Source organism: Zonotrichia albicollis, chromosome 21 (assembly GCF_047830755.1).
Source record: "Zonotrichia albicollis isolate bZonAlb1 chromosome 21, bZonAlb1.hap1, whole genome shotgun sequence".
Lineage (NCBI taxonomy): Eukaryota > Metazoa > Chordata > Aves > Passeriformes > Passerellidae > Zonotrichia > Zonotrichia albicollis.
The window spans coordinates 8,303,596-8,331,535 of record NC_133839.1 but is presented as its reverse complement, the minus strand read 5'-3'; the positions used below and the strand labels follow the sequence as shown (position 1 = coordinate 8,331,535).

At 43.7% G+C, this 27,940-nt stretch overlaps 1 protein-coding gene across 2 annotated transcripts; it reads left to right on the top strand.

The window, feature by feature from the left end:
- Positions 1–141: 141 nt before the first annotated feature.
- SETX (senataxin) lies at positions 142–27,025 on the top strand. 2 transcript variants are annotated; one of them, XM_074556617.1, is made up of 26 exons: positions 142–275; positions 1,734–1,920; positions 2,995–3,175; positions 4,417–4,624; positions 4,795–4,904; positions 5,314–5,533; positions 5,677–5,796; positions 6,444–6,615; positions 7,130–7,220; positions 7,661–11,863; positions 12,701–12,800; positions 13,211–13,387; positions 14,602–14,831; positions 15,323–15,490; positions 15,604–15,760; positions 16,537–16,638; positions 17,056–17,168; positions 17,815–17,886; positions 18,141–18,290; positions 19,344–19,451; positions 20,117–20,304; positions 20,942–21,034; positions 21,599–21,763; positions 22,199–22,336; positions 24,636–24,723; positions 25,207–27,025. In XM_074556617.1, the coding sequence occupies exons 3-26, from the start codon at positions 2,996–2,998 to the stop codon at positions 26,260–26,262; spliced, it is 8,409 nt and encodes a 2,802-aa protein (XP_074412718.1). In that variant the 5' UTR covers positions 142–275; positions 1,734–1,920; position 2,995; the 3' UTR covers positions 26,263–27,025. The 2 variants fall into 2 exon arrangements, with proteins under 2 accessions (XP_074412718.1, XP_074412719.1); XM_074556618.1 differs by lacking the exon at positions 1,734–1,920 and having other exon boundaries at positions 151–275.
- Positions 27,026–27,940: the final 915 nt, after the last annotated feature.

Sequence of the window (27,940 nt, the reverse complement as noted above, 5' to 3'; positions counted from 1 at the left end):
CCCGCCCCTTCCCGCGGCTGTAACCGGACTCAAGCCCAACCCCGAGGCGGTGCCCGGGCTATAACCCAGCCCACCCCCGTGCCTCAGTTTCCCCGCCCGCCGCCTCCGGGGCCGCGCTGTCCCTTTAAGGCTCCTCCCGCGGGAGGCAGCGAGCGCCCACATCCGGCCGCGTCCGGAAGCGCGGGCAGCGCCGCGGCCTCAGGGCGGCAGCGGCGGCTCCAGGAGGGCCGGGCCGGGCCAGGCCGTGCCGGGCGGACCGAGGGGAGCGGCGTGAGGTGAGCGGAGCGAGCCATGAGCACAGCAGGGACCGTCCGCTCGCCCCGCACCGCCTTGGAGCTGGTGCCGCGCCGCCGCCGCGGAGCCCGCGCTCCTGCCGGGACGCGCTTTTGTGTCGGTCCCTCACGCCGCCTCAGGGCGGGCCGGGTCCCGCTTGGCGGGAAGGGACGGAGGGCACCGGGCAGGGCGGCCGGGACGAGGGGGGCGCTGCCGGGGTTGGGATTGGGGTTGTGATGGGGCCAGCACCGGTACCGGGGTGGCTGCGGCGGCTCCAGTGCGAAACCGAAAGAGATTTCGGTGCTCGGTGTGCGGGTACCGAGGCTCCGCAGCCGTCAGGGCACGGCGCTGCCTGCAGGTTCGTTCGTGTGCCTGCAGGTTCGTTCGTGTGCCCGCCCACGCCCCGTGAAGCGATTCCGTCGCTTAACGGGCATAAGTAAATATTGACGCTTTTTACGAGTGAAAAGCCAGGCAAACATCCGCATTTGAATGGCAGAAGGGATTCTCTTGCAACTCGTACTTAGCGCTTCGTGAAATGCATCAATGCAAGTGTTGACCTAAATACCACAGCAGTTCTTGAGTGTGAGCTGAACTGATTTCTGCTGATCTATTGAAACAAGGGATTTAAGGGTTAACAAGGAATTTAGGATAGTTTAGGCAATATGTGTGTGAACATATGGTATTCGTTATTCTGCTCGTACGGGACAGAGATAGGGGACCCTCCGAAGGATACCTGGTACCTATAAAATTCTGCTGAGCTTGCAAATAAGAGAAGCCCCTGATAAAAACTGCTGAGCTTGCCAGAAAATTCGATGCCAAAACACCTGAATTCGAAAGTTTAACAACTATGAAGACTTTGAGCCTTCATCTTGTCAGGCCCCCAGACTCATTTAAAGACCACCGACTCAATAAAAAGGATAAACTGTGCGCTCGCTGCTAATTTCCATACCACGTGGAAAATGGGCGGGGAGAGCTACTGAATATGTATAGGCGTTGTAGAATATGCATGATTTTTTTGGTGAGTAAATAGAGGATTTGTAATGTTGGGGCACGCAGGATTTGGGAAGATGTTCTCCCCCTGTGTCTAGCGCTGAATAAAATATTTACCTACTTTACAACCTTTGGTTGTGGAGTCATTACCACCTGGAAGAAGGTTATATTAGGTGAGGGTTGGCCTCTTCTCTCAGTAGGAGTGGACAGAGCCTCAGGCAGTGCCAGGCTGGGCATCAGGAGGAATTCCTTCACTGAAAGAGTTCTTAAATATTTGAGTATTGGAATGGGCTGCCCAGGGCGGTCGTGGGGTCACCATCCCTGGAGGTTCAGCTGGATGTGGCACTCAGTGCCCTGCTCTGGGTGACACAAGGTGGTGTTTGGTCACAGGTTGGATTCGGTGATCTCAGAGGCCTTTTCCAGCCGGACTGATGCTGTGATTCAGTGGTTTGATTTCTGTTTTGCTCTAGATCTTTGAAACACCACCGGGACTTGGTCACCAGGGGGTGGATTGCTGAGGATACGGCTCTGCCCTCTGCACTCAGGACATGAATGGCTGAAGGGCTCAGCCCCTTGCCTGGCTGCAGGGCAGCGCTGTTCTCCTTCCCACCATGTGAGCTGGCACACCTGCACAGCAAATAGCTGCCTTTTTCAAAGGTAAATGCCACAATTGTTGGGTTTTCCCACTGTATGTGTATGTATGAGGAAACTTATGGCTTGGCTTTATCTGCTTTTTTTATGCTGAATAGAAGAAGTAGTTACCACCTTTCTTTTTGTATAGTTAGTTCAAGAGTTCATGCTTTTGCAGCCTTCCATTATCTGAAGGGGTTTAAAAGGAAACTGGGAAGGACTCTTCATCAGGAGCTGTAGTGGTAGGACAAGGGGGAGTGATTCAAACTGACAGAGGGCAGGGTTAGATTGAGTATTAGGAGAAAGTTTTCCCTGTGAGGGTGCTGAGCCCTTGGCACAGGGTGCCCAGAGAAGCTGTGGTTGCCCCTGGATCCCTGGGAGTGCCCAAAGTTTGGATGGGGCTTGGAGCAGCCTGGGACAGTGGAAAGTGTCCTGCCCATGGAATGAAATGATCCTTGAGGTCCTTTCCAACCCAAACCATTCTGTGGTTCCAGTGCTCTGTGGAATTCTTCAGGCTAGCAGGATCTGAGGTGACTCCATTGCTGCTTAGTGAAGGATTTTTGTTTTTAGAGGAAAACCATCTGTGGTGAGAATTTTAGCACTCTGTCTGTAAAAATAACAAAGACAGGAAAGTTCTGCTTAAATACCCTTTGCTTGTGACAACAGGGATTTGTTGACCTATAAATTTTAGTAGGAGATTAAGGAAAGAAGCTAATTAAACTCTAGACCTAGATTCCAGACACACCAGTAAAATCATATAGAGAGCTTTGCATTGTAGTTCTGCAAATCTTGCAATGTGCAGGTAAGGAGTTTTTTTTTTTTAATATAAAATGAGTTTTCACCTTTTTTTTTCCTGGTTTGCACATTTGACTACAGTGCTTTCCTTTTACCGTGTGCTGTTCCTTCCACAGACATTTCTGGTGCGATGTCCCTTTAATTGCTCTAATGGCTTTCATTGCATGCACCTGGATGTTGTAAGAACACCTGCATGGAAACTGCTAACGAGTAACTGAAATCCTGACGCTCCCCACGCTTTAAAATTGTCCTGGCTGCCACTTGAAGGCTTTGGGCTTTAATTGCTGCCCTTTTTTGCCCCCCCAGAATGAGCACATGCCGATGGTGCACACAGAGTGGTGCTGACACCACCGAGTTCCTGAGGCACTATGCTGCTCAGAGGCTGTCCCAGGAAGATTTTGAAGGCTCCAATGATGACCTCTGTTACTGCCTGGAGTGTGTGGTTGAATACCACAAAGCAAGGGAAGAATGTCCAAGATTGCATGAGGTAATTAATTAAGAGATTAATTAAGAAGCCTCAGTGTAAGGGGAGGAGTTGTGTGTTACTGGGTTTTGGGAGTTGGTTGTGTTGCTGGGTTTTTGTGTTGCTTTTTAACTGTCTCATTTTTTTCATATGGAGTTTTACAAACTGCTGATTGTAAAACTGGGATCCTCTTTTGCATATATTCAAATTAGCAAGAGCTAAACCAGTAGTTTTAAGTTGCTGACTAGACACCATAGCTTGGACTTCTTTCATGCTGTAGATGGTTTGTCATCTGAAACAAAGAACATCTGCCAGACTAACAGCTCATTTCTTTAATGTGTTTTCTCTTTTCTGCTGGTTTCTCTTCGCTTGTTGGTTTCTTCCTGTTTTTGTTTGCTTTCACTTCTCTTTCACTTCAGTTCATTTCACTTAGTAGTTTTCTCTTATGTGTGAATTTCAGAGATCAGACCTTGCAAGACTGAAATTAATCAAAAAAATTTAAACCTCTTTTGTAGTCCTCCCTTAGCAATATACAACTTTATATTTTAGGAAAGATTTTATAACATTTATTATATTATTAGCTTATTTCCCTTCTGTGTATGTAAAGTGTGTGTTTTTAGCTAATTATCATAGTCTAAAAGGTTGCTCTTTAGATTGGTCAGCCAGATTGCTCTGGAGTGCAATTCCATGTGCCTGAAGTTCCATAGACTGGGAATTAGAGAAGTGTCTGCACCCACTGCAAGTTCCTTTTTGTGTCCATTTACTGCAGTGAATAAATTTGGTGTCTAATTGAGGTTTGGAGCAGTTGCTTAAGATGAGTAAGTTAAGTGGGTGAATCCCTACAAATATCCAGCAAATCAGTCAGTCTCATTGCATTATTTATATAATTATTTATTCTTTTCCTTCCACAAATTGCAAAATGTGTAAGAAGGCAAAATTTTATTAGTGCTTGTCCTATCTTCCTAAAGATTATCTTTTCCTGTGTTGTGTCTTCATGTGTATTGGCCAGTGGAACAAAGTTTTGTGCCTAAAATAAGTATTGAAATGAATATGAATATTTAACATTGCATCTGGTTTGAAGGTTTGTGCTTTGCCTATTTGAATTCCATTTCAAAACTTTACTGGTTTGGACCATGCATAGAGAGAAACCTTTCAAAATGAGATTTCAATTTTTGAACATGTAATTAATTATCTGCATGTGATAATAAATGTCCTTTAATCACTTTTTTCACGAGTACACTTTGTTGTTTTGCCCCACTGAACAGGACCTGTGGGACTTGGAAACCTCCCGTCTCATTGCCCACATGGAGAAATCCATGAATGAGGAAGCAGGAGAAGATGAGCTGTTTCTGGTTGATGAGCATGGGGAGACACCTCTGTCTGGTTATGTGGGCCCAAATTTTGAGAACAACCTGCGAGTGCCCCTGCTGGAAATACTGAAATACCCCTACCTGCTGCTGCATGAGAAAGTCAGTATGTATCTGATCATATCCCTGTGCAAGGGAGTGGTGGTGTTCCACTGCAGGAGGTGAAAATGAATATGCTTAAACCAGAGAAATAATGTATAATTTATTTTGATACTAAATACATTTTTTTTGTGAGACTGTAAATTAGTGCTTACTATAACTATCTTACTCTTTTAGGTGAGCTGTGTGTAGAAGTGCTCTGCAGAATGGAACTAAGTCAAGACTCCTTTCAGGTCTTTGAGAAATATCCAGGAATTTATCTCTTCTTGGTCCACCCAAATGAGGTGGTGAGTTCCTTTTTCTGTTCTGCTAAATCCTGGTTATGTGCACATGTTAATACTGAAGGGATGGAATACTGTCTTGCATGATTTTAGAAAATGTGTGGTGCATTTATCTGTAAATAAAACCTGACCTCTGTTGCAGTAGAATATCTTGGTTAGTTACATGTAAATAACATAAAATTAGTACAAACCAACTGTTGCACATAAATCCCAAGGAATTTTCTTCATAGGTATTACCCTGAATTTTAGCTTCCTTGTCACCGACATCTTGTAGATATAGCAAGCCTGTTTCTAAGATTATTTTGAATACTTATTTTTAATTATTCTATGCCTTTGTCCCATTTGTAACAGCAGTGCTTCCTCTTACAGAATTTGTTCTGTTTATTAACATAAAACTATTTGTTTCAATCCTTAGATTCGTCGATGGGCCATCCTAACAGCAAGGAATTTGGGAAAGGTTGACAGGGATGATTACTATGACTTAGAGGAAGTGCTGACTTGTTTGTTCAAAGTTATTGAGTTGGGGCTTTTTGAGAACCCAGATATTTACAGCTCTTCAATGTTTGAAAAGGGTAAACTCATCCTTCTGCCAGCTCATTTGTATGACACAGCCAACTACAAGAACTATTGGCTGGGTGAGTGTTTATGATCAGAAATGAGTTTGTGTAGTCTCCCATTTGTAAGCAGTTCTTTCAAGTCAGAGCTTGAAAATTTGTCAGTACAAATTCATATTTTTTTCAAATATATAGACAGGTTGCTTCTGTTTTTTCTTCTCTAGGAATTTGCATGTTGCTGTCAGTGCTGGAAGAACAAGCTATGGACTCTTTGTTACTGGGCCCAGACAAACAAAATGATTTCATGCAGTCTATACTTCACACTATGGAGAAAGAAGCAGCTGGTAACTCGTTTTGATACTTGGATTAAGACAGTTCATAGCTCATTTTTCATCTTTAGCAAGTTCCTTGTTAAGTTGTTAGTGGTGTAATGAGAGGTAATTTTACCTGAGGCCTGTTTATCTTTTGAAAGGTCCAATATTTGGGAAATACTGACAAATACTGAAAGATGACATCCTAATCTGGAGTGGAGAGGGGATGGTGGTGCTTTTGCTAAATCTGGCTTAGTCTGGGATTGCCTCTTAAATGAGCAGATTTTTATAAAAATCATGTTTCTTGAGGATATGATATTTTCTTACATGAGTTGTGCCACTTCTTAGCACACTTCTGCAAAAACCAGCGTGAAAGAACCAGTTTCAATAGAGTGGGGAAATACCAGTATTATTTAATATTAATAATGGGCATCCAGGCTCCTGTTGGATTTAAGACTGCATAAGGAGCAATACAAATTGCTCCTCTCTCTCTGTACAAATGAGAGAGCTTGACTTTTCAATTGTTTTTCCAGTAAAAAGTACAGTTGCAACTTCCTAGAATACTTTTCTATTGATATTTTAGAAAAATCAATGAGAACCAGCTCTTTCAATTTCTGTTTAGCCTGAGAATGTCCAGGACTTGCTTTTAAACCCTCTCCACTGTTCCTGTTGTGTTTCAGATGATTCCACTGACCCCTTCTGGCCTGCCCTACACTGTTTCATGGTTATTTTGGATCAGCTGGGGTCTAAAGTTTGGGGTCAGCTGATTGATCCTGTCCAAGCCTTTCAAACCATAATCAACAGTGTCAGCTACAACAACGAAATCAAAAATATTCGCAGTAGTTTTATGAGGTCAGTTCTTGTCTGTGCTGCTGTAATTTGTGTTGGGGGAGGGAGATGGCAATTAAAGAAATAGCATCTTTCCAACTTCAAGCAAGAAAAGTTGAAGTAGGTCCCCTAAAATTGTGATGCTCCTTCAAAAAAATAGATACTCACTTCTCTTTGGTATCTCTGGTGTGTCTGTTAAAATTGTTAGGATTTTTTTTTCCTGAATTGGGAAAACTCTTAACTGTTCTGTGCTTATTTAGTGCTGCTACAAACTTGCACTGAGGGTTTTTTGCCATTTTCAAGGTTTGTTAAATTTGTGAGAATTCCTGAATTTTCAGTAGATGGCATTCTGGGCATTTGTTCTACATAGACAGATCCGTGACTCAATGGAAAGCTTTTTCCTGAGACAGTCACTTCTCCCAGCTCTTACAACCTGGATAAAACAAGCTCTGCACTTGGCATCTGAAAAGCAACATCTGTCCTGAGTTTCTCAGGGTTTTAATAGTGTGAGTCTCTAGTAATCTGTGGTTTTTTTTAGGACAAAAGCTGAACCACAATCAGACTATGGTGATGACATGATGTCCTGCAGTCAGATTGTATATAATTATAACACAGAAAAGCCTCAAAAGGTATTAAACCAGTATTTTATATTCCTTTTCTTTGAACTGGGGTCACTTAATGATGTTGTCAAGAATAAACATTTCTAAGTGTGGTCATCTCTTGATGTCAGTGTATTGCATTTATGAAGTGTCTTTTAAAGGCTTTCCATGTGTTTTTGGTTATCTGAGGGTAAATTGTGTCATCATGGCAGTGTCTTTAAATAGTTCACAATGGTTTTTAAAGGAACTACTACTTCACACCAATTTCATAGGTAATGTTTTAGGAAATTAGATCTTTGTGATCTTTATTTTTTGCATTTTTTTAATGACTTGCATTGCGATATAAGAACTGCTACTGTTTAGTGAACAAATACACGAAAGGAAGTAACAAAAAAGCTTGGCTACAAGAAAGCTGCCATATTAAACTGTGCTTATCACTGAGGCTGTTGTGTGGTGGATGTGTTTTTCAGGACACTGGCTGGAAGGCTGCCATTTGCCCCGAGTACTGCCCCTACATGTATGAAGATATGCAGACCCTGGCTAACATGCTCCAGTCTGACATAGGCAGAGACATACGTGTCCATCACAGCACATTCCTCTGGTTCATCCCTTTTGTTCAGTCCCTCATGGATCTCAAGGACTTGGGCGTAGCCTATATAGTAGAGGTCATCCACTACCTCTGCTCCGAAATCAAAGACATCCTCATCGAACGATTCCAGGAGTGCGACAAAATCTCCGAGTTCTTCCTCCTCATCTTGGTGTCCATTGTTGAGCTGCACAGGAGCAAGAAGTGCCTGCACTTGCTGTGGATCAGCTCCCAGGAGTGGGTGGAGGCGGTGGTGAGGTGTGCCACGCTGCCCAGCAGAGCCTTCACTCGCTGCAGCGAGAAGGCCCCGGGGCTGTTTGCCAAGGGCTCGGCCGCGGGCTCCTTGCAGGCGCCCAGCTCGGTGCAGCACGCCTGCGTGCAGCTCATCCGCAGCCTGCTCAAGGAGGGCTACCAGCTCGGCCAGCACGCCCTCTGCAAGCACTACCTGGACAAACTGAACCTCCTCCTGCGGGGAAATCGAGCTGTGGGCTGGCAGCTGAGCAGCCAGGAAACCCAGGAGCTGCAAATGTGCTTAAAGCAAGTGATAAGAAGTATAAAGGGCAAAGCACTGAGCAGCTCTTTGGCTGGAGGGAGCAAGTCAAGCTCAACAGCTTTGCCGAGTGTCTCTACAAAGCAGGAGAGGAATGTGTGTGATGATGGATACAAGATGAGTGGACATGAGAGGAGGGACCTTTGTTCACCGTTTGTCATGTCAAAAGAAGGCAGAGATTGTCAAGAGAACCCTTTGTATAGGAGAAAGAATGCCTGGGAGGAGGAATGTAGAGATGCATGCAGAAGCTCAACAACATCTTGCACATCCACAGGAGGCCTCTTGATGAATATTAAAAAAGAGCCTAATGACTTGACAGATCAGGAGTTTGTCTTCCCCCAGAACTCTTTGGCAACAAAAGTATGTGGGAAAGTTCAGGAAAATAGGAGCTCTGACCTTGTGGCAGGGAAGTGCAATACGGACGATCAGTGTTTCAGTTCAAATACTGAGCATTCAGATTTCAGGAGAGGCAGAGAGTTAGAAGTGAAACACAGAGCAGAATCCAAAACACCATATCTGTCTGCTCAGACTCATCTTGACTCTCCATCTTCAAGGAGTTGCAAAAGTATGCAAGAGACAAGTGCAAACAGTGGGTTCCAGTCCAGACTGGTCCCCACTAAACAGGTGTCCAAGGAACCATCACTGGATTCCTCTAGAAATGAAGCTGGTGTGCAAGGGAAGGAAGATGACAGTAGTTTGCTTTTAGGGCATAATGACACCTCACTGAAAAAAGTATCAACAGAAGAAAAATCAGGTCCATCGTTGCTGTCTTTCTTTAAGAGGAGCACTAACGTGCAAACTTCAAACCAGGAGCAGCCTAATTTAAATGATTTGGATAAATATGACTGCAAAAATCAATTTTCGGAGACCTCTTGTAGGGATAAAATTTCAGCATGTGGTTATTTTCCATTTAGCTCTGAAAACAAGAGGGATGTGATCAGGCCACTGTCGGTGAAGCAAGAATCAAGTGACAGGTTGTTTGAGTTTTCAGAATATTTCAGGAGGGAAACCAGTTCAGTGGGGAAGAAAGAGGAGAATTTTGTGAAGACGGTTTCTGAAGATGATGATTCATCAGACTCCCAGGTTGACAGAGAACTCAGTAAATTATCTTTAGCTGCTTATGCCAAAAGTCTTAATTTTCCTGTTGCATCCAACCAGGAAAGCTCAGTGTACCAAAATGTGTCTGATATTAAAAGGAAAGTGAAAGGTTCTGTAAGATCTTCCAATGAGGGCCAAAGTACCAAGTGTCCCAGTGGTGGTGATCACCCTAGCAATCAAGTCATTGTAATTTCAGACTCTTCTGATGAAGAAAAAAGTGTGGCTGAGAAGAAGGAATCAAAAACCAAGAATGAAAATGTGTGTGCAGAGCCATCTTCAACTTCCAGCAGCATTTCTGATAGTGACACTAAAAGAGAATCAAAGTCTCCAGGCTCTCCCCTGTTACTGGATGACTGTGAGTCTCAGTATTTTGAATTTGAAACAGAAGATGAGGTTTTTTCAGCTTGGCAAGACACTCAAGCATATGCTGTGGAGGCAACTCAGGAGTACAAACAAGATGATGTTTCACCAGCACCTGAGACAGGTAATTCAGATGACTGCCAGAATGATAACTTAAATGACTGGGGCTATGATCTGCCTTACTTTAGTGATGAGGCCATGGAAGAGGCAGCAAGCTCAATAGAAAAGCAGACAGAAGATGCTTCTTATCAGAAAGGAGCTGGTGATACCAAAGAAGCGATTAACTCAATCTTGGAAGAATCAGTTGGCAAGGAGGAGGCAAAAGGTCAACTGGAGAAATGTGCAGACAAAGATACTGCTAAAGGCTTCACCCTGGACTCAAAAGGGCCTGAACCCACAGCATCTACATCTCCCATCTCATTAGCTTCAAAGCTGGCCCTTAAGAAAAAGAGCGCAAGCCCACAGAAGCCCACAGCAAAATGTAAATCAGCACCAGCTGTTCAGAGAAGTCCTAAAAAACCTCCCGTTGTTAAAGCAGCCAAAAATAAACCCCCACTGCAAAGCACAACAGAACGTTGTCAGGCTGGCAGGTCGATGCCTGCTGTGGTTCCTCCAAGGAAGGTCCGGCAGAGCCCTGCTCCAGCCTCAACTGCAGAAAAGCTTGGCCTGAAGAAGGGGCCCCGCAAGGCGTTCGATTTGTCACAGCCCTCCCTGGAGAGCCTGGCCCTGCTGCGCAGCCACGGCAAAGCTGCCGGCAGGATTGGAGTCACGCAGAAAAAGAGAACCAAGCAGATCGAGGCTCAGCGTTTGTCTGTGAAAGGGAATAAAAAACTGCTGGCCTGCCAAGACCGCCAGTATCTAAAGTCCAGGAGAAGCGTGAAAAAATCTGCGGGAAGTTGGGAGAGTAGAAACAAAGTTACCAAAACGTGTGTGAAACCTGTGGTACAAAAGGCTCAAAGTTTTGAACTGGGAGCTATTAAAGAATTTGAAAACCAAAGGGAGAAAAAAAAAGAGGAGGCTGCTTGTTTTTCTGCCAGTGAGAGAAAATTTGAGAGCCTCTGTGTGGAGGAGGTGGCAAATTCCTCTAAAATGCCTCGTTCTTCAGACTGGAACAGCAAATGGGAGGGTAGCAGTGCTGTGGTTCCTCCTGTCCCTATGGATTCAAGTCTCTCTTCCACTGCACTTGAAGGTGATAAAGATGAGTCTTCAGGAAAAGGTTGCACTGTCCTGCCTGAGTGTGAGATGAAAACTTCAAAGCAAAATGGGTGTAAATCAGATGACAGCAGTGATGAAGGTGATGATAATCTGTTTTTAACTCAGCTAGATCCTGTGGATATGGAGTTATGTTCTCAGGAGGAAAGTGTTCAAGATGCTGCCATGGGTAGTAAGACCCCAGAGGAAATGGATGTTGATGAAAGCCTTCAGCAGAATGAAGTCTCAGCTGTTGTGAAGTGTAAGGATAAAGAGTGTATGGAACAGGTGGAGAAACCTGGGGAGTACTGCAGTAAACACTCAGCCACCAGCCCAGGGGCAGACCACGTGTTTGCCAAGCCTTCTCTCCCACCACCTAAAACAAAAAAACCTTCCACTGCCAAAATTTTCAGCTCAGCAAGTTCTTCACGGAACGCAGCCTTCAGCAAAGATCTGGAAGATGGCACAAAGTTTCCCCCACCTTCTAAAAGCAAAGTGAGCGCGGCCAAACCGCCGGTGCTCAGGCCACCAATGTATCCCAAACCTGCACCAGCAGGAAATCCAACCTGCAAATCTCCAACTTTCAAACCCCTTAGCTCCAGCAATGTTCTCCAGTCACAAAATAAACGCTATGACAATGCTTCAAATATTTCCAGAGGGCCTGGCCGAGAAACCTCCTCCTCTTTTCTTGGCCAGCAGCGCGATTACAGCATTTTTGTTAACCAAGTCCTAAAGTGGACTTATGAAATGTTTGAAAACTTCAGCTACTTTGGAACTCCAAATCATCTTCTGCAGACCATAGTAGCTGCTGTTCCTCCCCATTTTCAGGGCTACAATGAGTATTTTGACACATTTTTTCCCTTGATGATGCTCAATGCCTTTGAAACAGTAAGTAGCTTTCTGCTTTTTGGTTTGATTTCATCAACACTGATAAATTTTACCAAGAGATTAAAACCTGGTTTATGTCCTCTATTTGCGTTTGAAAACATTCAGCTAGAGATCAGAATAGAGGAACAATTTGGGGTAGATAATCCAAAAAGCTATGTTTAAGATTGGGGATGACCAGAGTTACTCAAATCAGTGAAGTGTTTCTTTTTTCCTGGTGCACGTCCACAATAAAAGGAGTGGCAAAGAATGTGGTTCCTCTCTCTGTAGTGTATAAAACTCAAAACAGAAGTCTCTAAGAAACTGAGGTGTTTCAATGGCAGAGGATGAAAATCTGGTTTTGGTTTCTGTTGAGAACTTAGATGAGAGGGAAGGTTAGTCCAGGAAGTATTTTTTTATTGATTTATAGCTTAATAGTCTTTATTGGTTTATAGCTTAATAGCAACAAAACAGTGTTCCTTCAATTAATGTCTGAATACTTTCAAGTTCAGTCATTGCATCACTTCTTCTATAGAAATAAGGTAGAAAATAAAGCCAATGCCAGTTTAATACTGATATTTTAAGGTGAAAATGCAGTCAGGGCAGACTCAGAGTAATTGTGAAGGAGTTTAAGAAAGTACATGAAATGGGTGAGTGGCAAGGATGAACTTTTGTTTGCCCTGTGTATTTATATGTAATGGGTATGCTTATGTGAAAGAAAAGAAATGAGTAAGACTCTTGATATATTTAATTGACAGTCTTATAGTTTTATTTCATTTATGTGCCCTTTGAGTCATGGTAAGCTTTTCTTCTGATACACTAAACCCTTCAAAGTATTGTTGTTTCCTTTTCAACATGTAGCTGGCACAAGAATGGGTAGAAAACCAGAAAGTAAGAGAGAAAGGTTATTACTTCTACTTAGAGAACTTTTCTGCTGACATGAATACAGCACATTTTACAGGTGAGGGTTTTTTTTTAAATCTGATTTTTCAAGTAGATGATGCATTATAATGAGCTGGCAGTTTGAGGCAGAGTTTTTTGTGTTTTCTTTAAATATAGAAAGGATTTCAACTTTGCTATTCTATAGCATGAATGTAAGAGAACCATGTGTTTTACAGGCAGTTTGTGCCTTCCATCTCTCTCATCCAGGATTTTTTTTCAGCTTGTTTTGATAAAGTTGTCCTTGACTTGCTCTGTTTTTATACAGTGCTGTGCTCAGGCTTCAGAGTGCAGGATGGAGTTAAAATTTCCACACTAATCTTTTGCTATAGCCTTTAACAGCTTTAAAAAGTTAACAGTACTTCTGCAGTCATGTAGAAAACGTAACCATTTTCTTTTCAACTTTGTGATTTTCATTTGTCTTTTGGACAGCTCATCTACGAGAGAGTGATTTGGCAAGGCAGCTCCATCCAAAGGAGGATGACTTAATCCTTTTGAAGGTGCACAAGCAGAAGGACACTTTTGGGGAAGAAAGTGGGCTGGAGTACCACACAGTGAATCATGTTGGCTTTGTGACACGTTTTGCTCGTGCATCTGGCTGTGCAAATGGTGAGTAGCAGGGCTAGAAATAAAAATGGGGGTCCTTGGTGCCATAAAATGCTTCTTGATAGCTGGCTGTTTGTCGGGTTATCTCGGCTGTTTGAGGGGCCTGGAAAGGCCCGAGGTGGCCTTGGGGCAGCCCGCGTATCGAAGGACGAGAAGAGGCTTCAGTTCTTCTTTCGGTTTTTATGTTTATTAAATGTTTATCTAAAAGATTTTCTTTCAGCCGAACAGAGCTCTGCTCAGCAGCCAGCCATGAGCACACTGTGTGCCCTCCGGGGCAGCCACCTATCTTTATACCCATTGTTACGTGTACAATATTTATCATTTTTCCCCAATACCAATTATTCTTATTACTCGGTGCACTCTCAGTAATAACCAATCCAAAGGTGCCACCATCACCAAAGAAGATGGAGGAGAAGAAGAAGAAGGACAGGACACACCCCAATTCCTCCATCTTACTTCTCTAAACCCCCCTGTACATAAATCCTAAACCCTGTGTCTCACCCTCTAATTAACTAATCCCTTCACCATTCACCCCGGGGAAGTCCTCCTATCCTCCTCCTGTGTAGGATCAAAGTGCAGCCACCAGACACTTCTGGCAACATTCCAGGAGTCCCGAGCCCCCCAAGGATGGTCTCGGTGGCCCGGCACCTCAGGACTGAGATCCTGAGATCCGACAGCTGTTGGTAATTTTAATGTACCACTGGCCTCAGAGGAAATGGAATTATTTTTCCTCTGTAGCAGGTCTGGTCTATGCTAGAATCTTTGTAAAAATCAGGAACTGATGCTGCAGCCCTGCTGTCCATCATTTTTCTAGAACTTCATGTAGAAACAGAAACTACTGATGAGTAAATGCTCTGCATGCATCTTTAGGATGGTGTTGCCAGGAGATAGGAAGTGCCATGAACTTCTGTGATCTCTCAATCTAAAATTGGCAGTGTCTTTGGGAATTGAAACTGTGAGTTACCAGGATTTCCAAGTACCCAGAACCTGCCTTATTAAAGCAGGGATCTGAGTGATTGTACAGAGTTTTTTGTTAGGTCTTTTTTTTTTTTGGTGGGATGGGGAAGTGTTGGGATTTTGCAAGAATTCATTGTTGATTCCCTAGCAGAAGACAGCACCTTGTTCTGGTGAATTAACTAACTGACTGGAATATTTTTCAGTTAATGATTTGGATAGTTTTTGAATTAACAACTTGTTTTTTTATTCTTCATTAACAGGACAAAAAGAGCAGCAGACTGCCTGTCATCTTACTGTGCAAACCCAAGGCAATTTGTCATTTTTCATCCATAAGCAAGTGAAATGTGTGGTGGTTGGCTCCCTGGTGACCACACACAGAACATTCAAAGGTCTCCTGCTGCTGAGCAGGAGCCCCCTGGTTAGACCCATCATAAATCCAAGTTACAATGACTTCTGTCCCAGAGATCTGCCTGTTGCCTCAGGAAGTGCTGTAAGTTGTGCAGCTGGGAGTGCCAGGGTTAACAGAAAAAGCTTTTGGGCCTCATGACTTCTGCAGGTTTGGTTTTTGAGATGAGTAAGAGAAAATAGTTTCAAAAATGTTTCAAAAGCACTGAGCCACTGCTCTCCTCAGAGCTGGCTGCTGGGGTGGAGGAGATGAGTCTGAACTTGCTCAGCTGTTTGTGCCCTGTTGTTACAGTGAGCTTCCAGCTGCTTTCAGTTTTCTTTTCCCTTACCGGGGAATTTTCAGGAAATGAAACAGGATGGAAAAGGTATTGTGAAATAAAGGTGTGAGGAGTGAACAAAACCTGCTTCAAGTGAGGGTTGGGTGTGTGTCTAGAGCAAACCTAGAATCAAAAGCTTCCCTGCCCTTCCAGCTTTTGAGCTCTAGCTAGAGAGGTGAGGACATTCTGAAAGAATAGAAAATTGATGTGGAAGGTGTGATCAACATGAATTCATTATTTTTTTGCTCTATTCCTTCAGGTTTCATATATGAATGAATACAATGAAGATCAGAAGAGAGCCATTGAGACAGCTTATGCCATGGTAAAGCAGCACCCAGGACTGCCCAAGATCTGCCTTATCCATGGACCTCCTGGGACAGGGAAATCAAAAACTATTGTGGGACTCCTGTCCCGTGTTTTGAGAGAAGTGAGTGACCACGGTCATGTGCTGGGGTTGGGTTCAGATGAATGTCCAGTCTGGCTGCTCAATCTCAAGTGAAAGCAATCTAAAGAGCTTGTTTGTTGTTCATTATTCTGCAGAACACTAGGAATGAGAAAACAGCTCGGAAAAAGAATTCCAAGATTAAGCCAAACCGTTTTCTAGTGTGTGCACCATCAAATGCTGCTGTTGATGAGCTCATGAAAAAAATCATCATTTCATTTAAGGAAAAATGCCAAAACAAACAGGAGCCTTTGGGTATGGTTTGGTTTTAAATTGTTTTCATGTTAAATGGGCAAAACCTGGAGGAGGAACTGAAGCAGTTGATCATGCACTGTACTTGCATTGTTAACTTTAATGTGCTTTTCTGAAAGGTGGATTGTGAGGGTTTTTTAATAATTTACACTTTGTTTTGTATGGACATGGACCCTTTCCTCATGCTGTTAGTTTAAGTTCATCAGTTTTTAAGTACTCTTTGGGGATTTGAACACAAGTCCCTTGTGTTTATTTTGAGTAAAATTGGACTTTTCGGGTCATGGGAAACAGACTGGTGAAAATTTTGATCTGTCTAATCTTCTCATTTTTCCTCCTCCCAGTCTGTGACTAACACAAAGTAGATGAATTCTGTTAAAGACATCTAGTTTGTGGCAAGGGGAAAAACATCTGCATTGTAACCAAATGTTATTTTGATATTGACTTAACAATTGCTTTACTTGATGGGACTCAGCATTGTCCAAGTTAGGAATTCTGGAAGTTTTAGATAAACCTGAGAATAAGAGGAACTTTCATTAATTCAAAATAACATTCTTAATGTTAGCCACAACTAAAGTGTGGGTAACATCTTTAATAGGGTTTAGAATTACTGATTTTTTTTGTAGCTGCATTTAAATACAAGTCAAGTGTTGAAAACTCCGGGTAATTAGAAAAGCCTTGTTTGATATCCATGATGTTTTGTATTTTTTTTAATTGTCCTAGCAAAGCATAGAGACAGTTGGAGTAATTTAAGAGCATTTTGACTCTGATTTTGTAAACAGGAAATTGTGGTGATATCAAATTAGTGCGACTTGGTCCTGAAAAATCAATCAACAATGAAGTGAGGGGATTCAGCCTGGATAAACAAGTTGAGCACAGAATGAGTGAGTAACATGGAAATCAGACTTTTCTTCATTCTCCTCTAAGAGTTGGGTGATGTTTTCCACGTGGGATTATGTGTCCTGTAAGAAGGAAGATTTTTCTAAAATAGTATTTCATAAAACATTGGTTTTTTTCGGTCCTAGTGGAAAAGTGGCAGTTTATGTACGAGCCAGAATCTAAGGAAAAGGGAAAAAATAAGCAAAGTGACCCTTTTGTTTAATAAACTACATTGCACACACGTTAAAACCATAATTTTAGAAGCAATGCAGCATTTGAGAACTACAGTTGGAAGCAATTCCCATTCTCATCATTGTACAAGATAAAACTTGAATAGAAAATGGGAAAACACAGCAAAAAATGCATTTGTCCAATTTGTAGTTACTGTAACAGCTTTTCTTTTCTCCTTTGGTTTGTTACAGAAAGAAAGCCAGGTGACTGTGACCAGGACATTCAGAAGAAGAAAGAAGCTCTGGACCAGAAGCTGGACCTGCTCTCTCGAGAGCGTGCCATGCACAGATGTGAGAAGAGAGAGGTAGCAAGACAAGTTTTAATCCTCTTTTCAATTTTGTGTTCATAACACAAAAATAACTCTGGTTTTTGGTGCCATTATCTCTTCATCTGCTTTTTCAACTAATGGAAAAGTTGGTAGCACCATGAGAGGGAATTTTTCTTTATTTATGCCAGTATTTCCCATTGGTTGATCGTGCCACTTGTTGCTCTATCATTCAGTAGCTTCCACTTGGTTCTGTCACTAGTTAGATTTTAATGTAACCATATTTATAAGTCTTAAAGGTTTAAATTGATTATATGTTCAAAGCTTTGTTTCACTGAAAATACAGGAAGATACCTCATGATCTGAGATTTTGGAGTATGTGTTGCACTTGAAGTTTTCCATTTTTTTTGTCTAAGAATTTGGCATTTATGCCAAACTAGAGATTTCTGGTGATAAACCATGCACAAATATGTAAGACTTGATACTGTGTGTTGCAATGCTAAATATAGGGACAGCTTTCCAAGAAACTGATTGGCTTCTTGAGACACATTTGATAATAAAAGACTGTCTGAGGAAGTCTGCATGTTTAGGAAATTAATTAGGGTATTATTAATAAGGGGGGAAAAGGTATATGGGAAATGGGTGGTGCTAAAGGTGGTTCCTGTTTAATTTTCCCCCTATCTAGAGTCAAATGTTAAATGATGAAATTGGCAAACTTGCAAAGGAGAGACAACAACTCGCTTCTCAGCTAAAGGAGGTAGGAGAATTTATCTTTAATAAATTCAGCTGATGTATTTTTGTACCTCGTGTCCTTTAATTGTGGTGAAATTTGGTTTTGGTGTAGCTGGGAGCATTTATAAAGTAGTGGGTAAATGAATCAAGGCCATGAGCTGAGTAAGCTGTAAAATCTGGGTGTGCTCTGGCTGCATACTGGGAAAAAACCCAACCAGGAGCTTTGACTGTTGCAGTTGAGGCTGAATTTTCACCAGGGTGTCCTGTTGTGCTTTGAAGGCTCGTGTGCACTCGCAGAAGGTGCAGGCAGACATCATCCTGGAGTCTGACATCATCTGCTGCACGCTGAGCACCAGCGGCGGGAGCCTGCTGGAATCGGCCTTCTCCCGCCAGGGCCTGGACCCCTTCAGCTGTGTCATCGTGGATGAGGTCAGTGCAGGGTGGCAGCTGCAGCCCTGCCAATCCACCTTGGGGTCTTTGCTGAGAACCATGAGGAGAAAGAATAACTTTTAATTGATTTTTTTTTTTTTTTTTTCCTGACTTGTTTGGTGCTGTAACGGCAGACAGCTTTTATATAGTGTGGGATCTCAAGATCTGAGTCCTGGGATGCCGGGCCCCCGAGACCACCCTTGGGGGGCCCGGGAGTCCTGGAATGTTGCCAGAAGTGTCTGGTGGCTGGACTTTGACCCTACACGGGAGACGACACCTTTATGAAGATAAGAGGGCCTCACCGGGGTGAAGGGTGGAAAGATTAGCTAATTAGAGGGTGAGAAACAGGGTTTAGGATTTATGTACAGGGGGGTTTAGAGGAGTAAGATGGAGGAATTGGGGTGTGTCCTGCCCTCCTTCTTCTTCCTCCTCTCCTCCATCTTCTTTGGCCACGGTGGCACCTTTGGATTGGTTATTACTAAGAGTACACCGAGTTATAACAATAGTTGGTATTGGGGAAAAATGATAAATATTGTATACGTAACAATGGGTATAAAGATACGTGGCGGTCCGGGGGACGGCACAGTGTGCCCATGGCTGACTGCTGAGCGGATCTTTGTTAGGCTGAAAGAACATCTTTTAGATAAACAATTAATAAACATAAAAACCAAAAGAAGAACTGAAGCCTCTTCTCGTCCTTCGATACGCGGGCTGCCCCAAGGCCGCCCCAGGCCTTTCCAGGCCCCTCAAACAGCCGAGATAAACCGGACAATATAGAGCCACACTTCAGCCATGGTTTTTTGCTTTAGAGATTTCCAGATGGTTCGGTTATATTTTTATCTATTTGGATATATCTATTTATCTCTTTACAAATATTTATTTTACTATTATATATGCAGTTTTTTTACTAGAGAAAAATCCTTTTTCTTATTTTTAATTTTTTTTTAGAAGACTTAAAGCATTTGAGTTATTCTGGCTGTGTTACAAGAAATTTAATGTACTTCCCTGCTTTGCTTACAACTTCTCCTTTTGTCCTGTTTGCACATCCCAAAGGCAGGGCAGTCCTGTGAGGTGGAAACCCTGATCCCACTGATCCATCGCTGTAATAAACTCATCCTGGTTGGAGATCCCAAACAGCTCCCTCCTACTGTCAAATCAGTAGTAAGTGTTCAAGCTCTTTGCTTTTTTCTTGCCATAGAATGGATATGGTTAAAGAACAGTATCTATAGGAAATATTTAAAAAGAGGGGAAAAGATTTCAATGGGGCAATACAGACTTTAAGTTGGGCACTTGGTTTGTTGTGGCAGGGATGTTGTGTTGTGGCAGGATCTGTTTTGTCATTTTGGGAGCTTCAGTCACTACCCTGTTCCTTAAGGAGGATGAAGATTTCTTATTTATTTGGAGATTTCCTGACCCTACAGGTGTTTAAGGAGAAATATATAGGAGCACATCTTGTCTCCAGCAGTGAGGGCTTTATTAAACACCTGGTAAAGAAAGGAAGAAAACCAGGGTGGCTTCTTTAGATTTTGTGTGTTTACTTAACAAGATCTCACCTGGAAAGTCTTGCTTTTCATTATGGCTGATATTCTTAACATTCTACTGTGTTGTGAGTCACAAGAAGCTGTTTTGTTAAAGACTAGACACAAAAATTCAGATTTGTGTAGGTGAAATAAGACAACACACATACAAAACTGAAGCACGAGCAGTTGTCATTTTGTCAGCGATTTAGAAGTTTAAAACACCAAATTGACTTTCACATTCACCAAAACACTTGGACTGGTGGGGAATGAGGTGCCAAATGAAATTTCCTGTTCTCCCTGTGGCAGAAAGCTCAGCAGTATGGCTATGACCAGTCTCTGATGGCCCGGCTGCAGAAGCACCTGGAGGAGCAAGTGCAGAGGAACGTGCTGCACAGCCTGCCCGTGGTGCAGCTGACAGTGCAGTACAGGATGCACCCAGACATCTGCCTCTTCCCATCCAACTATGTCTATGGCAGGACTCTAAAAACTGCCAAGTGAGTAGCTCTCTGTTCTCCTTCCTCAGCTGAGGGTATTTCAAAGCAATTTGTTCATGTCAGGGTGTTCTTGTGAGTCGAAAAATTCTTGAGATTGTGGGAGGGGGAAAGATGGTTAATGGGAGAAAATGTGCAGTCCATCTCTGGGTCCATCATGGGTGTGATAGGTGAGGTAAGATCCCTTAAAATTGTGCATACAGAGTGCTGAGAGTTCATTTTAGGCCTCATTCTATGTGGGTGGCAGGAAGAGTTAAGGATTCTGGGCAGGAGAAGAACTGAAAGTTACAATCATAAAATGGTTGAAGTTGGAAAAGACTTTCAGTGCCATCGGGCTCATGAGTCAACAATTTCCACCATTAAATCATGTCCTCACTGCCAAATCCATGTGATTTTTGAACACTTCCAGGAATAGTGATTCTCACTTCCTGGACAGTCTGTTCCAACGCTTTACAGTCCTTTTCTGTGAGAAAAATTTCCTTATATCCAATCTAAACTTCCTTTGGGGATACTTCAGGGCCAGCTCCTCTCTTCTGGGAGAGCTGCTTGTGTTTGATAACCATGATGTAAATAAATGGAGTGTAAGTTCTTAGAATTTCTTAGTTGTATGGTTGCCTTGTGATAAAAATATTATTTCCAGGGCAATAGAGGAGAACAGATGTTCTTCAGAATGGCCATTCCAGCCCTACCTGATTTTTGATGTAGCTGATGGTCGTGAGGAGCGAGACAATGAGTAAGTAAAATTCTAATTCAGCCACAGTTTAGATTTTCTGAGAATTAATTGTCCACAGAAGAGCTGTGTTCTCTCCTTTGTTGTTCCAATATGCATCAAGTAGCTAGAACTGCATTTTCCAACTGGTAAGATTTAATTTCACAAAAAACCAGATTTTCTTAAATCTGAAACTGGTTTTAATCCTGGTTTGATTCACTGTTAGGTGCCAGGAAATGCCTGCAGTGTCTGTTAACTTCAGTAAGAGTTTGAATTCCTGATTTTATCAGTGACTTCCCTTTGCCAGGTGCACACTGAGGAGATGCCAGGAGGTGGCAGGCTCAGCCCTCCCCTTGCCAGCTCTGTAAGGAGAGCACAGCTGGAGGTGCTGAGGGAATGTGGAAGTGCAGCTTTTCACTGCCTGCACTTCCCAGGCTTAGCACACCCTCCTCAGGGTCTGCTTGCCAAGTTCTTTGATCCTCTGTGTGAAAAAAGCTGTAAAAGTTCAAAAACCAAAATTCCCCAAAGCACTGAATTAGAAAGATCTCTCAGAGGTGTTCCTGTAATGTTTCCTTTTGTCCTGTGCAGCTCTTACAGCAATCCTCGGGAAGTGAAGCTGGTGATGGAGTTAATTAGAACAATTAAGGAAAAGAGGAAGGATCTGGGCCTTCGTCGCATTGGAATAATTACCCCTTACAGTGCACAGAAAAAGAAAATCCAGGAACAGCTGGACAGTGTGTTTAAGAATAACAGGTAAAGAAACCACGAGCTTTCAAACAGGCCTTGGCTCTTGCATATTAATCCTTTGTTTATCCTCTTAAATAATGGTAAAAGTCTCCAACTTCTTTCTGTACTGCTAAAATTTGTGCTTGGTTGTGCCTTTAAAGGGGATGTGTAACCTTTTTGCTTAAAACTGGTGTGATCTCTGTGTGCCATTCTTAGTTATTACCCACATGCTTTGATTATAGTTCTGAATAAAAGAACTTAAAATTCCGTGCTGTGTGGACCCAAACAGATTTTCAGTAATGATGCTGATCTCAGAAAAATGAATGCAGCTTTAGGCTCATGTACTGAATGGGAAACTTACCCTGGGTGATTTCACACATAAGCATTGAGGCTGTTTGAATTACTGTGTTGCTGAAAACCCCAAGTGAGGATGAGCAGGCTGCTGACTGTGTTTCTCCCCAGCCCAGGAGAGGTGGACACGGTGGATGCGTTCCAGGGCCGGGAGAAGGATTGCATCATCGTGTCCTGTGTGAGGGCCAACAGCTCCGAGGGCTCTGCTCTGCCACACCTGCAGGCAAACAGCACCAAGGGATCCATTGGGTATGTGCCTGCAGGCATTGCCACTCCCATTCCCAGGGACACTGCAGAGAAATTCGTGTTTTTAATAGGACTGGTTAGAAAGTGACAGAGAACAAGTCACTTCTGCCAGGCAGTGAATAAAGGATGTCTCAGAGCAGGAATTGCTGATCTGTCTGAGCAAGAGGGAAATGCTGGTGCTGTGCTCTGCATTATGTGCTGATCCCTTTGCACAGCTCCCTTCTCCTGCCACTGCCTGGATTTGGCAGGGTTGGCCTTGGGATCTTGGCTCTTTGCATTATTACTGCAGCAGTTATTGTTCTTGGGGCTTTTGGTGCACCTTGTAACTTCCTGCATGCTGTTCTCAAAGTGAAACCCATTCTCCTGCTCATGTCTGTAAAATTCTTGTTAATTAGTTTATATGTCACTTGGAATGTGGTGTAGCAGACTTGGGTCTGAGATTTGTAGATGAGTGTGCTTGTCTTCTAAGATAGGGGCAGATTAGCAGCAAGTCTTAACTCAGGATTGCAGATTTCTTCATTTTATGGGTTTTTCTGTCTGAAACAAAAGGAACTAATCTGAATGTGCTGTTTACCCCCAGAGCACTTAGAGCAGTTGCTGATTTCTGTAACTTGTGGATCATTTTAGTTTAAAAAATGGTAGTGAAAATATGAAATATGCCTTCTTAGGGTTCACTGCCTTCTAAGTTAAACTAGGAAAAATCTGGTCACATAAACAAAAATCTTTCTTTCTACACACAAGTTTCACTAAGCTGCTTATATTTCTCTGATGCTCATTCTCTGCAAGAAAAATGACTTTTAATTGTGCTGATCCACTTTGGGAAGAGAAGGAATCCAAATCTTATGGTAAACAACAATAATGCCTTTTGAAGACTTCTTAATCTGATTGAGTTTGGGAATGGGAGGCAGCTGGAACCTGCCAGTTCTTTTTGCTGACATGAGATTTAACCACTGTCTGCTCTTTCAGCAGGAACTTTCCAGCTCACTGTGTTCATACATTAATATATAAAGTTTATATATTCAAGCTATGCCAGTGCAGTGCCTTAGCAGCTGTACCTGCTGTTGGCTTGGACATCTCTGTTTCAGGGTCAGGTGCCCTTGGCAAGGTGTGATGGGGTTTTTGTCACACCCTTACTATGATCTTGTAGCCTGAGTGAAGGACTTTGCTCTCCAGGGTTGCTAGTCCAGCATTAAATTTACTCTGAAAGTAACTGGGAGAAGAAAACTCCAAGGAATAACAATGGATTTTTTTCCCTCCCTCCCTCCTGGGAAAATAACCTTCTTGTCTTTCAGTTGTAAAAGCTGTCAGGAATATTTAGTAGACTTTCAAGGTCTCCCCTTTTTCATTTCTCAAGTCCTAGAGAACTCTGTCTGTGCTGCTGGATCCACTCTGCTTCTGCTTCTCTTATTTCCTGCACTGTCCAAATTTTTGGAGGTGACTCTGTGGTTTTTGCAGTCTTCACTGCAGGGTTGTGAATTTGCTGCAGATGAGGTCTCAGTGACCACAGAGTCAGGCATTGACAGTGAACCTGCTCAAATTAGGTTGGACTTTTGAGTTGTGGATTTTGGTAGTAAAGAATAAGCTGTGTGGAAGATTTTTCATTAGAGAAGAAATAGTTGGTATTAGTCTCACAAACCCTTTTTTTTTGAGTCCTGGTAAATGAATGCTAACAGAATTCAACTTTTAAGGATACATTCAGCATTTATTTAGGTTTCAGTTCTGTGGATTGTTATCTGAAAATCAAACCAGGCAATTTTCCTAGTGCAAAACCAGATTTCTGCAAGGATAAACTCTCCCTTCTTGAAGCATGACAAAGCAAAAGTCTGCCTTGATGTGCTTCCAGTGCAGGTCACCTTTAAAATAAAATATTCATGTGCAGTGTTCAGTATTTCAGTAGGGTGTTTTCCCATTAATAGTGCCAAATATTATTAATCTATTTCAGTTGGAGTCAAAAAGAAGCTTAAAGTCTTGATAGGTGAAGTGAGGTTGATGTCCTCAGTACTTTGAGGAACGTTTAAGGAGCAGTGGTTGGCATTAAGAGGGGATTTACTCTAAGAAAGGAAACAGCAACGACAAGAGCTGGAAAGAACTGGAATTCCCTGCAAGGAATCAGTGGTGAAAGAAAGAAAACACAATTTATGCTCAGCCTTTCACGTAAGGCAGGGCTGCTGCTGCGGGGTCTGGGCAGGAACTGCTGCTGTTAATTTCAGTGACATTTCATTTTATGTCCTTTCCTCCTAACCCTTTAAACCTTCTTGTGGAAGAAGCAGTTGAGGAGCTTAGTTTTTGTCTTGTCACTCAGGTTCCTGGCCAGCCTCCAGCGCCTGAATGTCACCATCACCCGAGCCCGCTTCAGCCTCTTCATCCTGGGCCGGCTGCAGACGCTCATGGTAGGTGCAGTGGGGATGGAGAGGGCTCTGGGAGCCCCCCTGGGCTGGGGCACCGAGCAGCACCCTCAGACTGCCCTCAGTCTGTGCAAGAAAGTGAATTTTGTGTCCTGCAGGGTTTTTGGGGTTTGTGCTTTCCCGAGCGAGGGAGGGGGTTTGTGTTAGTTCGCCACTGGGGGGCGCTAAAGCCCCGCGCCTCCGAGGGGAACCCCTGGAAATTGAGAAATTGAGAAATTTTGTCATTTTTGGAAGTTCTGATGGCTCAAAGTGCCTTCCCTGTGTTACAGCAGCCAGAGTGTCTGTTGCTGTTTTGCACCTGAAACATAAGATTCTTCCATTCCAGAAGGAACATAGCATTGATTTCCATGACAGTTGTGTCAGGTACCTTGATTAAAGAGGTTCTACATCCTCTGACACCTCTGTCCATTTGTGTTGATTTCTTGCTGGTAACAGGGTTTTTTTTTGTTTTTCTTTTTTTTTTTAAAGGGAGATGAAAACTGGAATCACTTGATTCAGGATGCTCAGAAAAGAGGCGCCATTATTAGGACAACAGAAAAAAATTACAAGAAAGAAGCTCTCAGGATTTTGAAGCTCAGGCCACCAGGACAACCCCCAGCCAAAGCAGGGACTGTGACATCTCCTGTGGTGCAGGCTGCTTCTTCCAGTGGCAAGAGGAGTGAGCCTGGAAATTCTGGGAGCAGCCCACGGGAACTTGCTGCTGGCCCTGGCCATGCTGTGCCCCAAGGAAGCCGAGGGCCCACACAGCCTGCAGGGGCTGCAGATTCCAACAGGGGCAGTGCCCCTGCATCTCTTGGGGCTCCAGCTGCAGTTCCCAGGAGTGTCAGTGCCCCTGCATCTGTGGGGGCTGCAGCAACAGATTCCAGGAGGGTCAGTGCCCCTGCAGCCGTGGGGGCTCCAGCAGCAGATTCCAGGAGGAGCAGCACCCCTGCATCTGTTGGGGCTGGAACTGCAGATTCCAGGAGGAGCAGTGCCCCTGCACCTTTGGGGACCTCATCTGCAGATCCCAAGAGGAGCAGCAGTGCCCCTGCACCCTCAGGGGTTCCAGCTGCAGATCCCAAGAGGAGCAGCAGTGTCCCTGCACCCTCGGGGGCTGCAGCACTTGGTGCCATCCCAGAGAAGCCCCGGGACCCCAGGCTGGCCAGCCTGGCCACTCGAGCTGAAGGCAAAGGGAAGGAGCAGCCCTTGAGGTCAGCCCAGAGCACGCCAGGATCTGCAGCACAGCAGGGCCTGCACGTGTCCCCAGCTGCCAGGGATTGGGTGTGCAGAACAGAAAGTGCCAGGAGGGCCCAGCAGGCAGCAGGACAGGGCAGTGTGCTGCCCCCAGCCCCTCCCTTGGGCCAGCACGAGGGTGACCGGAGAGCAGCCGTGTCCAAAAGCGCTTCCAGAGCCCCCAGGGAGGGAGCTCAGAGCAGTGGCAGTGAGTGGAACAAAGACTCTCGTGGTGTGTCCAGGAGACCATCCCAGGAATCACCAGAGAACTCAGAATCAAGCTCTGCCAAGAGAAGAAAGTTCTTTCACTGACTTCACTATGGGCTCATCACTGGAAATCTATTCCCAGATTTCTGTCTAGCAAGGACTGTGTTTTAAATTATTTAATGCAGCTGGAACTCCCATCTATTGATACCACTACTATCAGAGGATCTCTTTCCCATCCTGTCCCTAATTGTGAAGGGATTTAATACCTGACAGATGGTACCTTGGAGGTTTTGAAAAGGGAAGTTGGGTAGCTGCATTGCTTGGAAGAGCAGTGGGTTGAGTCATCTAGGAAGCTGAGGTTGTAAATGTTTAACAGTGTATATTTGTACAGTATACAGAATTATTTTAAGATATTTGGCAAATACATAGCTTCATGGTTTTTTGTGTAAATGCTAATTTCTTAGAGATGTAATTTTTTTATGAAGAACCAGAGTAAAGCAAAAACAAAACCCAACAACCCCAAAATCCAAAGGACAGACTTCTTTTCCCTTTGCACTAATATGTCTAATTTATTTCATAGCAAATCTGAGTGTTGAAAATGTGATACCAATGGCTCTTGCTAGTGCTCCACTAATGCCTCAGGGAAGAGTGAGGCAGATGTATGTTGGTTGAAAAGAGAGAAATTCTACTTATTTTGTATATTTTATTGCCTGTTTTTATAGGAAGAAAAGAGTTTTTGTTTATACAAACGTGCCTTGAGTTTTGCTCTTGCTGCTGCTCTATCAGTTGGAATCCCTCACTTGTTGCAGGGGCAACACAATCTGCAGATTGAAACCTGGGGGGTCTCTTTGGTCCCACTGTGTCCTGTGAGCAGGGATCAACAGCACTGTGGAATCTTGGTCCAAGTTCTATTAACAGCTATTGGTAATATCACTTGAGTTTCTATGTATGAAATTTTGGAGATGACAGGGATGAAAAGGGCAGGTAGATCTTTCTAGGTGTTACTGCTGGATTCTTTCCACTGTGCTCATGAAGAACATGCAGCCATTAAAGGAGGATGGCGAAAAAACCAAATTATTTTTAAGAAAACCTTCCTCACATCATAACATTTCACAATAAAACTGGAATTATTTCTGCTAAGAATTCCCTTGGGTCGCTGTGAAGTATCAGTGTCTGTTTTCTGGAGCTTGTGTGTGTCTCAGGAGGTGAAGGGCAGCATTTCACATGCACTGAGCTTTGTGTGGAGATAACCTGAGGGTGCAGGGTTGGTGCCAGGTTGTGCCATCTCCAGTGAGCAGGGCCTGTCCTGCTGTCCCTTGTCACAGCAGCGTGGCAGTGGCTGTGCTGCAGCAAGTGAGCCACAGTTTTTAGGCATCATCTTCAGTTCCATTTTTGTTATTGCAGGGATAATTCCAGCTTTGTGCTTTGACCCTCTGCCAGGCAGGGCCCAGCTCAGGGAAGCACCAGTGCCTTGCTGTGCCCAGCACCAGGAGCTGGGCCAGGCTGTGATTGCCAGGAAAACTCATCCCTAATGCATCCACACCCAGAACAAGCTTCCTTTACTGGTAGGAGCTGCCTTGGAGGTGTGTGGGGAGGCTTTGATTGCTGCCTGGGCCTGGCCAGCTCCTTGTGCTGTGCAAGACTGAGTGTTTTCAGTGCAATGGGGAGAATCTGGAGATCCCTGTGAGGTGAGATCAGCATCTGTGCATTGTCCAGCTTTAGTTATTTGTGGTGTTGCATTCTGAATCCTTCAGTGACCCTGACTCCTCCTGGCAGCCCTGTG

Coding starts and splice junctions, on each gene's coding strand:
- SETX (XM_074556617.1), top strand. CDS start 2,996: ATGAGCACATGCCGATGGTGCACACAGAGTGGTGCTGACACCACCGAG. Junction 5,797..6,443: donor TATGGAGAAAGAAGCAGCTG/GTAACTCGTTTT, acceptor GTTGTGTTTCAG/ATGATTCCACTGACCCCTTC. Junction 16,639..17,055: donor ACAAGTTGAGCACAGAATGA/GTGAGTAACATG, acceptor GGTTTGTTACAG/AAAGAAAGCCAGGTGACTGT.